Raw genomic sequence first — 14,334 nt, 5'->3', positions numbered from 1 at the left:
TGTAGCTTTGTTATGTTGTTATCCTAACACAGTGCTAGGCTGTAGAAGAGACAGGCTGGTAGTAAGCTCCAATTAAACTGAATCAGCCTTCAGCAGTTTTACTACTGTCTTAGTACAGTTACAGTACAATTCTAGTAAGGCTAATGGGTTCAGTATGTCACCTATGAAGCTTTAAGGAGATGAATGTCACAAAAAAAAATACTACAAGCTAAACATCCAAATCTGCCCAGTTAAGGTTTTCTTCTCATTTTATAGAGAACTTAAATACAACCTATTCATTACAAAGAGACCAACTAAATTTGAGGGTTCCAAACACTTTGCTTGTCCAGTTTCACATTTTAGAGCAAAAAAGTTTACCTTTGCAGATACCAGTCATTTTCTACCCTGCTACTAATCAGCACCATCAGGGCTGTCCTTGTCATGTGTAAACTCATGTGTCCTTATACGCGAGCAGGAAAGTCAAGGTGTCAGCCAKAGCAGTCATCTTCTCTGCCTCCAGTTAACAGGTTACTTTCCGTAGAGGCAATTTCAAAAAGTACTTCTTGGCTCTACTGCTAAATGATTCTATAACATAACAGTATCCAGGTATTTCACAAATGAGAATTTAAGAACTATTCTGCAGACTATGATGCTAATACCAAACTGGTATAAGACTTTAAAAGTATTGTTGGTTTAGAAGTGTCCAATACTGCAAGACTTCCAGGTAAGTACGCAGTCTACTAAGCAGCTATGATGCAGAGCATCATCATCTAACACTACTTTTATTCCAAAACTTGCCCTCGCCACTAGCTGTAGGACAGGTCTTTCCACAGACCTCATTGTTCATGAGCAGCTACTATTCCTTTCACAGGAAGAAATTTTCTTTTATTTCTAGATTAGAAGCCTAAGGCTGTCATTGCTATCCCAAACTTTGTTGCAAGCTTTGGCCCCAGAACAGCAGCAGTTGCATGGTGCTTAGACCCAGTAAAACATAAATATTAATACAGATGTTCATTCCTATAACTTGGATTTATAGCAAATTGAATCTTAAGCACTGCAGATAAAAGTCTATAGTTAAAATCCACCGGTCTGTGCTTTATTTTAACATGAATGGCAATTTTTAGGCTAGAGTCATCAAGAGTTCATTCTGCTGCCTCTCCTCTAATCTAGCAGCATGCCTCTACTGCTGTATCCTAAAGCCCAAAATACAGGTAGAAATCAGAAATCTAGTCAAATACAATCAGTAATTATTTAGCATATATACCTGCATAAGTTTCATTTCATCTTCTCACAGTACTCTCACCTGCAAAATCAGGTGCTGGGGAGCTTTGCTAAGTTCCTTCTCTAGTCATGGAGAAACTGCGGCCAGGGTAGTAGCACCTCCATCTATGATGACAGTTCCTAGAGCAGCCTTGTTAGGTCAACATATTATTTGACTACTTCTATAGTGAAGACATTAGTTTCCACATTCAGGAATAATCACAAGGGCTTTATCTTTAACAAGAAACAGAGGAAATATGTTAGTAGGAGCAGTTGTAGCATGTAAAACTCTTCCTACATTATCTGTCCTGAGAGATTCACAGTAAGCAGTACAAAAAAAAAACTTGGATTCATTTTTTATAGCACTTACAGTTTAGAAAGAAATTTCAGTCCTGTTATGTATTTAAAGCTTTATTTATAGAAAGTGTACTGCAGTACCAGCAGTGGTATTTGCACTGTGGTTAAGGTGAGCACTAATAGGTTAATATTTACATTTAGATAACATTTAAACCAGAACACACTAAATACAGCCACAATTTTAAAGCAGAAAGACAGACATAAAAGTTACAGACAGACTTAACAGTAAAAAGTCACAATTATTTCACTCAGGTTGATTTAGTCCAAGAGTCTAAACTTTCTTGATCAGATTAGCTGGAAGTGTAGATTTGTCCAAATCATCAAAATATGGATGGGTCAGGGCCATTTTGCCAGAAATTCTTTTTGCAGGATCATAAATTAACATTTTCTGTAAGAGARGAAAAAAAAGACATTTAGTCCTCATAAAACATGAACTTGAGTTGTGTGTTAAGGGCGTAAAGGTATAACTATAATAATATAACTAGAAAAAATAAGTTCCTGTCTATGTTCTCCTGGCATAAGATCATTTCTACCAACAACTCCACATGGTAATAATGTAATGCATATCTCAAGGTAAAGAAACATATATATTTTTCCTGTTCAGGTTCAGATAACAAGTGATAACACTTACTGCTTTCACTTCTCGGCTAGGGGAAGTTTTGTTGTGTTTTCCTCAGACAGTTAAAGCCCAAAATAATTTCATGAGACAAGGGGTCCAGCACCCTCCCCACTTTTTTTTTTTTAAGTATAAAACATTAGTCTAAGAACACTAGTTTTTTTTACTTCCCTACTATCTATAACTTTGTCTACAATAATAATAAAAGTTTTCAGTGTCATATTTGAGCTTGTGCTATAAAATGAGTTATTAGTTTTCATTGCTTTTAAAGTTATAATGTTACCTTGGATTTAAGTACTACAGGATAAATAAATGGATTCCAGATGTCCAAGAATGTAGGCACTCTTATCAGGCTCAGGTTTTGTAGCAAGCTCAGATTTCAACTTATGAGGAACTTACAGAACATTTGGGAGATATTTAATATGGTTTGAGATTAACGTTGTTCAACACATTAACATTGTTTGAGAAGTAGATTCCTTTTTTTTTTTTTCCTCTCTCTCTCTCTCTCTTGTGAGCAGCAGACCCCAAATATGTTTTTTATATGATGAATCCACAGCCCAGCACAGACCACTTCCCAGGTCAGTTATGTGGCAGTATCCCCAGCATTCACTCCCTTCAGTTAATTTCAGTCTGTAGTAGAAGTCCTACCCCAAACTGGGGTTTGGCAATGATGCCGTCAGCGCACCCACAGTGATGATCTCCAGCTTAAGTTGGCTGTTTCTGTAAAACACTGCTACCAGCTCAAGCTGGAGCTGTATTTTCAACAAGTGGTGGTGAGCTTGTTAATGCGAGAAGTGGCTACATTCCCACAAAGAAACAAAATGGGATATTTTTGTCACTTGAGGCTCCCGAGTAACACCACTTCCTTCAGAATATTTTGCTATGTCCCTACCAACATGGATAAACTGCTTTTTTTCCTACTGTGACTGCTTCTTAAGAACATGAACCTGCTATGAGAGTAACTGCAGTACAAGCTTTGCTTTGAAGCAAAGTGGTTTTGAAACTCCAGTTTATTTCAATACATAGAGCACCTTCTCTATAATATTGATACAGTGCAGACTTGTATAGCTTTAGGATAGTCTGTTGAGGAGTCACCAAAGTGTCCATCTCAACACATCTAAGTGATCTAAATTAGACTGAAGTCAGCATGTGTGTGGGCATAGCACTAAATGAAGAAAAATAAATAAAACCCTGCCTTTTTTATTAAAAATCTTGGTATGGCAGTTGAACTGCTTGGCCACTAGATTAAATTAAATGCACCTTAGCCATAAAATATACCAGTTAGCCTTTGGTGGATTAGTTAAGTCAAAATTACAAGGCAGTTGAGTCTGTCACAGTGGGCCAGCTTAAACTAAGCCCTCGCTTCCACAGCCTTTCATTTTTTCCCCCCTCCTCTCTTTTTAGGTCTGCTAAGCCCACCATGAAAGACTTAACTAAGGTGAATCTTCAAACATTAATCCACATGCTACCATAAAAGAAAACACCTTTCCAATTGGATGAGGACTCATACAGTCACATCACTATTAGTGAGGTCCCACAGAGGTGACAGCTACAGTTTTGGGGCAGGAGCATTCATTGAGACACGCTGCTTGTAAAAGCTCATCCTGCCCTTCGAGCTGCACCTGGTTTGTTAATATAAAGCAAGCTCTGAGGCATAATTATTTATTAAAAGCAGTTAAGTAGCCTAAACTCTAAGTTTGCTTTAAAAGCTTCTCAAGAAACAAGCGTATTTCATCCATTACATTTGTTTTGCTAGCAGAGCAACTGCTGATAGAATTTGGACATCCATACCTCTTAATCCACACATCCCCTCAAACCTGAACGTAGAAGAGCTTTAGATATTTTTGAGTATTTGAAACTACCTGTTCAGCCTCCTGGAAAATAGTTCAAAKACAGGCTACTTACAGACAGCAGATCTAGTCCATCTTCATCTAAGTTTTTGACGTGTGTCCCCAGGCTGCCAGGCTTCCATTTTGGAAATGTGTTCTTGTAGTCTTGCAGGGATTCCACTTCAGGCCATACTTCATTGTTGGGGGTCCCTAAAGCTCTATGCAAGAATCAGCAAAACGTTAGTGAGTTTAGTGAAAAGCTCTGTGCCCGTGGCAGCTTTTGCTAGCGCGCAGCACTGGCTGCACCAACAGCAAGGGCGGGTTTGCCCTGACGTACCTGAAGATCCTGAAGAGTTGATCAATCTCAGAGTCCCCATGGAAGAGAGGCTTTTTAGTGGCTAGCTCAGCAAATATGGTACCTATGCTCCATATATCCACTGGAGTTGAGTACCGGGCAGATCCCAACAACACCTCTGGAGACCTGTACCACAGGGTCACTACCTGGCCAACGAGGACATTCTTATCAGTTTATGGACTCAAGCCCTCTAGGTGACTGCAAATACAGTTGCTCATTCAGTACTAAGGGACACTAGCACCATTCATTTGGATAAGTATGAGCCAGTACTAGAAGTCTTAGCTTGAAGGAAGAGTTTCCACTATTTGAAAACAAGTATAACAAATCCCACTGCAATAGTTTACAGTACAAGTAAAGTACAAGTTGTTGGAGAACAGGAAGTTCACCTTTGGTAGCACCTAGCTACAAACTGCGAGCAAATATGAACATGTACACACTGAGAATGACCTTGCAAGAGGAGGGACAAGTTCTGACCCATCTGACTTCTTGTTAAGGATAACCTAACAGTGGGATTTGTAAGATGCCCTAGCATCTTAGAGTAAAACATATTCAGGAAAATTTATATACCCCTTGCTCCCAAGGAACAAAAGGGAATTCAGTTATAGTGGACATGGAAAGCCATCAAATAAAACAAGTCAAAGAAATACAAGTCTTCTACTTTTCAACTACTTTAAATACCAGGAAACTAGTAAGCTTTGTCCTAACCACTGAGAGAATGTTTCAACTCACTTCATGTGTGTACACCCGCACCGGAATCCCAAAGGCTCGAGCCAATCCAAAATCTGCTAGTTTAATCACTCCTTTGTCATCTATTAAGAGATTCTGAGGTTTTAAGTCTCGGTGCAGAACTCGTCTTGAATGGCAGAACACAATACCTTGCAATATTTGATATAAGTAACTCTGTAGAAAGGATGAAGAGAAAGAGAGGGGGGAAAAAAAAAAGGTTAGCTTTACTGCAAGAAAAAGCTGTTTCCTTGCATTAGCTCTCCCCACAGAGGTAAGCAACTGAGATTAAAGTGTTACATATTGAATTAGTATCAAAGCAACAAAAAAAAAGTGAAAGTTATTGTAGCTGTTTAGTTATAATTTAAGGTAATTTAATTTAAGCAGCTAGAAGAATTGAGGTGTTTTAGAGCAAAACTTAGGATTCCTGTTGTGGTGTGCACCTTCTCTGGCGTTTCCTTTTTCAATTGGTTAATTATGCTGAGGACAAATAATACTTGGAGTTGTTTATGGCTTTGTAGGTGTTCTTTAAGGTAATTCCTTTAGTACACTAGGAGAAGTCCTCTTACCTTAACACGTGCAGAATCTAAATATTGGCCAGATGGAATAGTATCCAAATATTTCTTGAGATCCATGGAAAGGAATTCAAAGATGAGGTACAGTCTTGAATCCTGCATAAGTACATCCTGAAGACTAGAAATTGAATAGACAGTCAACTCTATGGCAAAACAGCAGACTCACTGTTAAMATTTCCCCTCTCAACATGGACACAAGTTGACATTTCTAAGTTACTAATAAGAAAGTCTTTAAAGTTTTCAGTCTTTAAAGATAAACAGATTCATTGACATGCACTGAAGTTCAGAAATAAACACCTTGCACTCTTTCTCCTATATAGTATCTAGTTGCAATTTAACAATTGCTTTGCATTTAGCTTCCATTTGAAGATTAAAGAATGCCTGGATTGCTAGTAAGGGTGAAGAGCTTTGCATTAAAATAGGACCCTATCAGGGAGAGCAGGATTTGTATATGTTTAAGTATCCATTCCATCATTTATAGATTAGGGGGACCTAAACCCAAACATAGAACTCATTGAGGCACTACTTAGTTGTAGCATGGCAAGTTGTAAGTCACATGAGGTCCAAGGTAACTGCTTTTTGATGGTACAGAGTAAGAGACAGGAGTTGTGATCCCTGGTGCAAGTTTCACTCATAGCCCCCTAACACATGCCTGCTAAGAAAGCATTATATTTAACTGTCTGCTGCAGAACAGTAAGGAAGTGATAGGTGGCAGAGACTTGCGATATTAAGGCCAGATAATCTACTCTGAAATGGCAAATGAGGTTTAGAATCTGACTAAATAAGTTTAACCATTTTCAATAAACTATATTTCTGATCTGTTCTGATGATAACCACACAGCTTGCATAAAAATCACAAAACTGGCAAAGATTTTAACATTACATTCCCAGAACAGGAAGAGACGGCAGAAAAAACTCCATTTAAAAACTGACAAATACAGGATTTAGGACTACATTGTATTTGTTGCAGATACTGTTTTTGGCAGATAGAAACCCCTACCTCACTAGAAAAGTGGGAAAAAAAAATCTAAACTAGTGCTCTGTAAGAAGCTTAGGCAATTACAAGTGTATGCATACCAGACTATATTGGGATGATGCAGCTCTTTTAATAAAGAAATTTCTCTGATAGCAGTACTAGGAACACCTTCCTCCTCGCTTTCTAGACGTATTTTCTTCATGGCAACCACTTGGCCTGTTGTTTTGTGCCGACCTTTATACACAACGCCATATGTACCTGAACAACAGCAACAAAAATACAAGTAATAACCATACAATAAGGTGGGTTTTTTTAAGCATGCTACCTGTAAGCAGCTTGTTCTAGCAAATAGTACTATTGAGGAGCATTAAGTGTGAAGTTTCAGATGGAAGAAAAAAAGAAGAAGAAGAAAAAAGGTAGCTTCCTAAATTCAGAAGCCAACTCCAGGTCTTGGAGCACATCTTTCCCCTCCTAGGGGATGGCAGGTACCTCTCCAAACTGATCGGCTGTTTCAGATAGATCATATGGGCTTCGGAAAGGGCAATCCGAAAGTCTTTACATGTGGAGGTGGTTACTTCTGTAAACCACAGGCATATTTATCTTGTCAGTTAATTAAATCACAATAGCTGGCTCATAGTTCTCCTTACCTTCACCAATCTTCTCTATTTTTGTGTAATCATCCATTGCTGCTTGATATGATTATCCCTGAAATTATAATGAAAAAAGAAAGGCTCAATAGTTGCTTTCCTGAACATGGCCATGTTATTGACATCACACTGACAGTTATTTCAGAAGCTCTGAGCTGGGATTTACCTCAGAGCAGTGCAGTTCTTCTCTGCAAAGAGCAGAGCCACGTTTATTCACAGCTCCAAGGAGCACAAGYTGACCGGGCACCAGCTCAAAGGAGAAGGATTTTTTTTTTTTTGCAAAGGAAAGCTCCTCCAAGCAACCGAGCCCCCCTTGCTCTTGCTAAGCATAACTGCGGAAGCAGTACAAACGTGATCTGCTTGGCGAGGTCTGGCAGGAGCGGTTTAAGAGCACGCCAGCCCCGCAGCACCGCTAGGTGCGGAGCGGGGTGAGGGTGGGAGCGGGCAGCCCAGGCCGGGATAGCCGGGTCTGACACCCCGCTCGCCGCCCTCCCCTCCTGTAGGTGCAGCGCCCCGGGAGGGGTGCCGGGGCCCCCGGCGCACGCAGGGGGCTCCCCGGGGCGCCGGCCTCCCTGCCGGGCCGCGCCGGCCCCGGCTCTCGCTCCGGCTGCTGCGCCCTCCGCAGCCCCTCAGCAGGAGGGCGCTCCTCCCCACCCGCCCGCCCCGGCGACCGTTGCCCCAACGGCCGCGCGTCAACGGCCGGTGGTGCGGTGCGGTCCGGCTCGGCCCGGCGCGGCGCGCGCCCCCCGCCCTGCCGCCTCGAGCCCCCGCTCCCCAGCGCCGCCGCAGGGGCCCCGGGGGCCGCCGCTCACCCGACCCGGCCCGGGCCGCCGCCGCCGCCGCCGCTCGCCACGCAAGGAGCTGAGCGGGCGGGGCGCATTCGAACGGAGCGCGCCCGGCGCCGCCGCTGCCCGCCAATGGCAGCGCGCCCGCGCCATTCAAAGCGGCCAATGAGCGCAGCGCCTCGCGCGGCGCCAAAGCGGCCCTCAGAGGCGGCCTCCGCCGGAGTCGGTGCGGCCGGGCGCGGCAAGTCCGGCCAGCCCAGCCAGCCCAGCGCGGGGTGTCCGCTTGGTTGGCAGTGGTGGCGCGGCCGCGACGGTCCCGCGCGCGGCCCGTTTCTGCTCGGCCCCCCTTCGAGGGGATGAAGGGCAGAACGGGCTGAGGCTCCTTCAGCAGAGCACTTGGGACTTTGGGGAGCTTGTGGCCATGCCAAAACATTAATTTTGTTATTTCTGACCTCAGCAGTGCTGATTTTTAAAGTACCGCTGCAGCTGTTTAAGTTACTTTAAGTTACTTTTAAAAGTGTGTTGGATAGAGGCTTATTATAAGCAGTAACTCCTTGCAGGTCAGGAGCGATGCCTCTGGACGGGCTGAGGTGCCCATGCGGCTCCCCCCATTAGGCCAGCTAGGCCCTGTGCTGTGGTGACACCTCGCAGAAAGGCTGTGACCACAGGAGGCAGATGCAGAAGAGGCCCTGGGCCCATGCTGGTACTGCAGACCATCAGTGCTGTATGTGTGCATGTTCAAGGTGATGAGTGCCTCGTTTAACAGCTCTTTTCCTGCCAGGGYGGTTTTGCTGTGTGCCTTTTGCTGGGATGCTCTGCACCTGTGTTTCAGCTGCTTCCCCCAGCACGGGGTGAGCGTGTTTCTGTGGTGCTGATCAGCACCTGTGGAGGGAGGCGTGAGCAGCTGCGGCCCCTCTGACCCGGTGGGGACAGGCTGCCGTGAGGACAGCTTTTCTCCCACGGGTTTGGGCACGCACAGCTGCTCAGTGCCAGCCCTCCACTGCAGGCGCTGTGGGCACAAAAACCACCCTGCGTCGCCTCCCTTTCAGGGAAGTCTGCAGCTCAACCRCACTGGCATGTGTGCTCTCCAGTTTCTGTTTACCCTCGAGCCTTGCTTGCCCAGGAAAAGGCTCTTGTGTGTCTGCCCAGGCAGAACCAGGGCCTCAGAGTTTGGGCGCTAGAGACGCAGCCAGTGCGAGGCCAGCCGCATGGCTTGTGCAAAGCGTGTGCTTTTCGTGGCCCTTGGGCCTGACTGTGCGTGGCAGCGCGGCCGGTCTGCGCGTGCTGCACAGCCCCAAGCAGGAGGGCTCCTGCACAGCCTCGAGCAGCACAGCCTGCTGCCCACTCACCCTGACCAACAGTTGTCAAGAAATCTTAGAAAGGAGGCCAAAGTCTGCCTTTTCCACCAGGTAAAACAGAAAGTTTGTCTGGGAAAATTCAGCTGCGCAGTAACCWTAGCTACCTTGGTTAATTTTTAGCCATGGGATTAGTATTTAGCACTATCAACTAATATACATTAATTAATAGAAATTAAGTTAGGAACAGATTATATACAAAACATATTGTGCCTGGAAGTATTGAATACGATGACAGCATGTCTTTATACCATGCAGAGAAAACAGATCCTAAGCTTGATAAGACAGTTTGCATTTCAAAGTTTTTAGATGAAATACAGGCATATTTTCAATGGAAAACTCATCCAGCTTTTCAAATAGCAATAGATCTGTTTTTTTTTTTTTAAGTGACATTTTCTTTCCTCTCATTTTTAATCATATTACTTTAAAAACAAAGTCACAGGTATTTCTATGTCAGTGTCACTCTGCAACTAAACATTAACAGAGTTCCCAATGAGTGTCCAAGCTCTTTGAGAAGGTCTCTTTACATACACATTATGTTCTAAATATTTGCTAAATACAGAATAACCATTTTTTAAGCAGGAGCAAGTATCCTTTCATTTTGAATACAAGGCAAGAGGTCCAGAAGCCAGTGGCAGGCAGGAGGTGAAAGTGGAAGGTGGCACGGGATGTGCGCTGAGCAAACAGTGATGGCTCCAATGCCACCCGTAGCAGTGGGACCACAGTGGTGTCTCGACGCTTGCCTTTTATTTAAAATATATTTGCTATGACAGTTGGTGCAGTTTTAAAGCAGCTTGCATCTCCTGCAACTTGTCCTGGCCACTTGGCACCACGGGCTGATGTCAGTACAGGTGCTACGTGCTCAATAACTGCGCTCCCCAAGCTCCTGTCCCTCTGCACCTCCAAGTCCTTAGCTAGCTGACTTAAAAGGCAAAGTTCACTGCAGCAGAGACCTGCTGTAGAATACTTTGCTACCCACCAGTCTGCCAGTTCTGCTGGCCTAGCGCTTTTCTCCCTCTCTCTGTTGTCTGCTTATCACTACTTATTGAATTCCTCAGGATACATTGAGCTGTATCTGTTCTCTGACTGCTGCTTTTCTTAATATTGCTTTAGACATGCAGTGGCTAATAATACTGCTCGAGACAAATACAACTCGCAGAACCATATTTGTGTTTGCTTTTGTGTGTGGAAAGATTTACCTCTGTGTATGAAGGAAAAGTAGCAGCAAGCTTGCTGCTTGCTACTTAGTCATGATKGACAAGAGAAAAGTAGATTTGGGAATTTCTAAGGATTGTTATCAAGGATTCTAAATATTCCAAGGACTCTTGCTGTTKATTCACCATTTAAAGCAAAACATGAATTCAAGTGGAAAACCAAACAAAAGAGCATAAAAAATCTAGCTCTGCCCCAACATTATAATACCAATTACCATTTTATTTACATAAATGGGAAAAGGTTGTATATATTAAAACTACTGTTTGCTTGAAMGGAAATGTTATTTGTGCAAGGAATATAAGGTCAGACTGTCAGTTTTACATTATAGCATTACAATTGTATTCATTGCTAAGAAGCCAGTGTAATACGCCAAACAACAGCTTCTATTCTGAGTAGAGGGCAGCTGCAAGGGTCAGTATAGTCTTGTCTTTTATATATTAAATACATGTGCTTCAGCARTAGCATCACTGTAAGGAAGAGAGAATGGGTATTCTGTTTCTTAGATAATGATGTGATTAAAAAAGGTTGACTCGTTTGCAAATACTAATTAGTGTATCTAAAATAGATTGTGTTCACTGTATCCAAAACAGATAATTTAAAACACTGACTCCCTTTAACATTTATTAAAAATAAATGTTTGTTTTGTTAGTGTATGTGTGTAGTGCAATGTAATGAAAAATGCAGTAGGAGGGMCTTGGTAACACCTAGGAAAACAGGATAACATTAAAGGGCTCTTAACTTCTTAATGCCTTGCTCAGGTGATTCATTTAACCTGTTAAATATCCTTTGTTATGCAGGACASTTCTGACTAGGAAGCAGCATAAGGAATCATTGCTGCTCATGGTCCTTTAGCAGCATTCTGACAGTTTACCAGATGGGAAACAACATTCCTCAAAGGTATTTGAAAACAAAGCAAAAAAGATGGAAACTGCTAAGAGAAAACAACTAAGTTGTCACCAGGTCCTTACATATATACATAATATAAACAAAAATTCATTTTAAGTGCTTGAATTTAAGCTCCAATTATTTTAAAGTATTATTCTCATAGAACAGTGCAGAGCATGCACTAAACCACTTTTCCCYGCCTCCTCTTCAAAGTGGGATCGTAACACCAATGAAAATAGCATAGACAATGCYTTCATTTCAAATAATTGAATTATATATAAAAGGAAGTCTTAAACTGCTGTTTCTTTACATGCCTTTATCTTCCTAGAAGAAACCTTGGCTGAATTTGAAATCAGTGGAAGTTTTGCCATGAACTTTGTGGAACCAGAAATTCACCTCTGCCACGGGGCCATCACCAGCGGTGAGGATGTGGTGTGCAGGGAGTCGGTGAGAGGCAGCAGAGGAATACCAAGCCTCCCTGGCACTGAGGTTGGCCTCCCAGAGCTAAAACACGAACAATCCCTTGACATAAATTTTAAAACATTCTCTCATTTCTCTTTTTGCCAAACTCTTGTTCCACAGCAGGGAATGCTTGTCACTGAAGCTGTTCCTTTAAAATGGGCAATATATCGTTGGCTGGACACAAACCTTTAATAAAATGAATACTCCCAAGTTTGCAAATACTTTAAGACATATAATTAAAAGTAAAAGGTGAACAGGGCATATATACCAAGCTAGAAGAAAAAGAAGCCTTTTGTTGTTGAAGAACATCTGGGCAAATATCCAGGCTTCACCAAAGTCATTGGCAAAACTCCCATTAACTTCAGTGGGACAAAACTTTCACCTCTAATGTATTTAAAATACAGCCTTAGGAAATGGTAGCTGCTTTTGCAGCTAAAAATGAAGAAAAAAAAAAAAAACAAAAATACTTTTTAATTTCTGTTTGGAAGTATAAGAACAGGGGAGGTACATTTAAAATTACATATCTGGAATTCAGTTTTCAACCCTGATTCATGCAAGCAGCTCTCTGACTTTAGTGARACTGTTTCTGCGAGGTAAAATTGGTAAAACTGAGGGCAGCTCATTATCAGAGGCCTCTGCTGAGATGGAAAATTTCAACTTCCATTTCCTTTGGTTTTGTCTAAATTTAAGGCATTACCAAGATAGCAATATAACACTATTGAAATTTTCTCATGTAGTTGCACTAACTATTCCTTTTTTTTTTTTTTTTTTTTTGCTGGTATTTTTTTTTTTTTTTTTTTTTCAATAGATAATACCTTTTTTCTTACTGCAAGCTTAGTTTTTCTCTGCACTCCTTGTCCGTTTATCTCTTTCCACCTTATGACAACTACCTGCTACTGTGCTATGTCAGCTCAAATGCACTGMAATAGTACATTTAAATTCCAAACCTCATTCAGCAAAGTCTGACTTGAAACCATTCCTGAAGTAAAGGAAGTGCTTTTTCTTCCCTCAAGGTATCATTCCAGCTGCCAAGAATAAAGGCAAACTTTTGCAGATGAGGATGCAGATGASAGGCGAGACGTGCAGCCCTGTGGAAAAGCACCAAACATTTAGATGTACACATCACACTTGAAAAAGTATTTTTAAAAAGTACTCCTAATATATTGTGTAAGTAAGAATATAACAGTCTTCTCCCCTGCAGTAAAAATRACCCTTTCTTTAAGGTGCTGTTTGCTTTGCAATCTGAAAATTTCRTTTTAACCTTTAAATTTTTTCTTTCTGAAGAGTGATGGGAGRTGGTACCCAACCATAGCCAGCACATGTAAGGCACTATAGAAATTGTGCATGGCCCCAGCTCAGAGTTGCATTTTGCCATCAGTAATTGTCAACATTCTTGCTTCATGTTTTCTTTTAGCCAGTGTGTGGATATTGTCATATTTTCTCCTTATTTCCTTTYCTCTCCTACCTCCCAGTTCCCCGAGTGGGCTGAGGAAATGAGTCACATCCAAAATAAGAGGGAGAAAAGACCTTCTGGGGAAAATTGATCCTTGTTCTCAACRCAGACAAGTATTGCTGACTGTTTTTGTGAGACAGATGGAAASTGAGTAAGAATAATCCTGAGACCTCAACAGCTACCCCAGGCTGGGATGTAAACTTAACCTGATGCACAGGCATGTGTGCAAGGACRTACACACTGGCTACACGAGCCCAGGGCCAGCATAGTCAGTGGATTCACCTATTAGCCATAATGTTTCCAGGTAAGTTAGGGCTTCATAAAATACATTTTCTTTGACCYTTGTGAATTCTTGTGTTATAATCTAATGCAAAGAAAGAATTGGTGTACCAGAACAAGACAAGATAAACAGAACAAGTATAGAAGAGGAGATTAAGACCTTTAAGACCAAACTAAAATAATCTTAATCATTTATATAATGCTTTTTGTAATTTAAGAACTGCACTACAATAAAATTTTAATAAGATTGACTTAAAATGTTTTAATAGGCACTTACAAAGCATGAACACCAAACTAGCAACAGAGCGATTTTAATTAGCACAGATGATTTGGCTGCTTTATGCTTTATCATCTCAGCATTGATTAGAAAGGAAACAAACAGAAAAGAAAAAAAGGGAAGAAAAGAAAAAAAAGAAGAAAAAAAAAAGTAAAGAAAAAAGTGATTCACACCGYGTCAAGCCCCGGGATAAACGCGGGAGTTTGCATTACGGTATGTGCATTAGCTCGCAGCACGCACTCCTCGTGGAAAAGCAACTGCTGGCATTTAACTGGCAACGCGGATGTTGGCGCCAGGCGGAGGTAT

General features: G+C 41.9%; 1 protein-coding gene across 3 annotated transcripts; it reads right to left on the bottom strand.

The window, feature by feature from the left end:
• Positions 1 to 1,341: 1,341 nt before the first annotated feature.
• CDK1 (cyclin dependent kinase 1) lies at positions 1,342 to 13,096 on the bottom strand. 3 transcript variants are annotated; one of them, XM_026043078.1, is made up of 8 exons: positions 12,967 to 13,096; positions 7,318 to 7,375; positions 6,772 to 6,928; positions 5,689 to 5,812; positions 5,126 to 5,296; positions 4,379 to 4,542; positions 4,118 to 4,259; positions 1,342 to 1,984 (listed from the first exon to the last, which is right to left on the bottom strand). In XM_026043078.1, the coding sequence occupies exons 2-8, from the start codon at positions 7,352 to 7,354 to the stop codon at positions 1,868 to 1,870; spliced, it is 912 nt and encodes a 303-aa protein (XP_025898863.1). In that variant the 5' UTR covers positions 7,355 to 7,375; positions 12,967 to 13,096; the 3' UTR covers positions 1,342 to 1,867. The 3 variants fall into 3 exon arrangements, with proteins under 3 accessions (XP_025898863.1, XP_025898865.1, XP_025898864.1); XM_026043080.1 differs by lacking the exon at positions 12,967 to 13,096 and adding an exon at positions 8,130 to 8,150; XM_026043079.1 differs by lacking the exon at positions 12,967 to 13,096 and adding an exon at positions 7,484 to 7,511.
• Between the last annotated feature and the right edge of the window lie 1,238 nt (positions 13,097 to 14,334).

This window comes from Nothoprocta perdicaria, unplaced genomic scaffold, assembly GCF_003342845.1.
Source record: "Nothoprocta perdicaria isolate Ctin4 unplaced genomic scaffold, notPer1 scaffold_32, whole genome shotgun sequence".
Taxonomy (NCBI): Eukaryota; Metazoa; Chordata; class Aves; order Tinamiformes; family Tinamidae; genus Nothoprocta; species Nothoprocta perdicaria.
This window is presented reverse-complemented; position numbering and strand designations above follow the sequence as displayed.

What these genes read in the sequence shown, in the direction of transcription:
- CDK1 (XM_026043078.1), bottom strand. Translation starts at nt 7,354, where the DNA reads ATGGATGATTACACAAAAATAGAGAAGATTGGTGAAG. An exon ending in CATCATCCCAATATAGTCTG is followed by an intron (nt 5,813 to 6,771) that starts GTATGCATACAC and finishes TTCAATTTCTAG; the next exon opens with TCTTCAGGATGTACTTATGC. An exon ending in TGCGGGTGTACACACATGAA is followed by an intron (nt 4,543 to 5,125) that starts GTGAGTTGAAAC and finishes CTCGTTGGCCAG; the next exon opens with GTAGTGACCCTGTGGTACAG.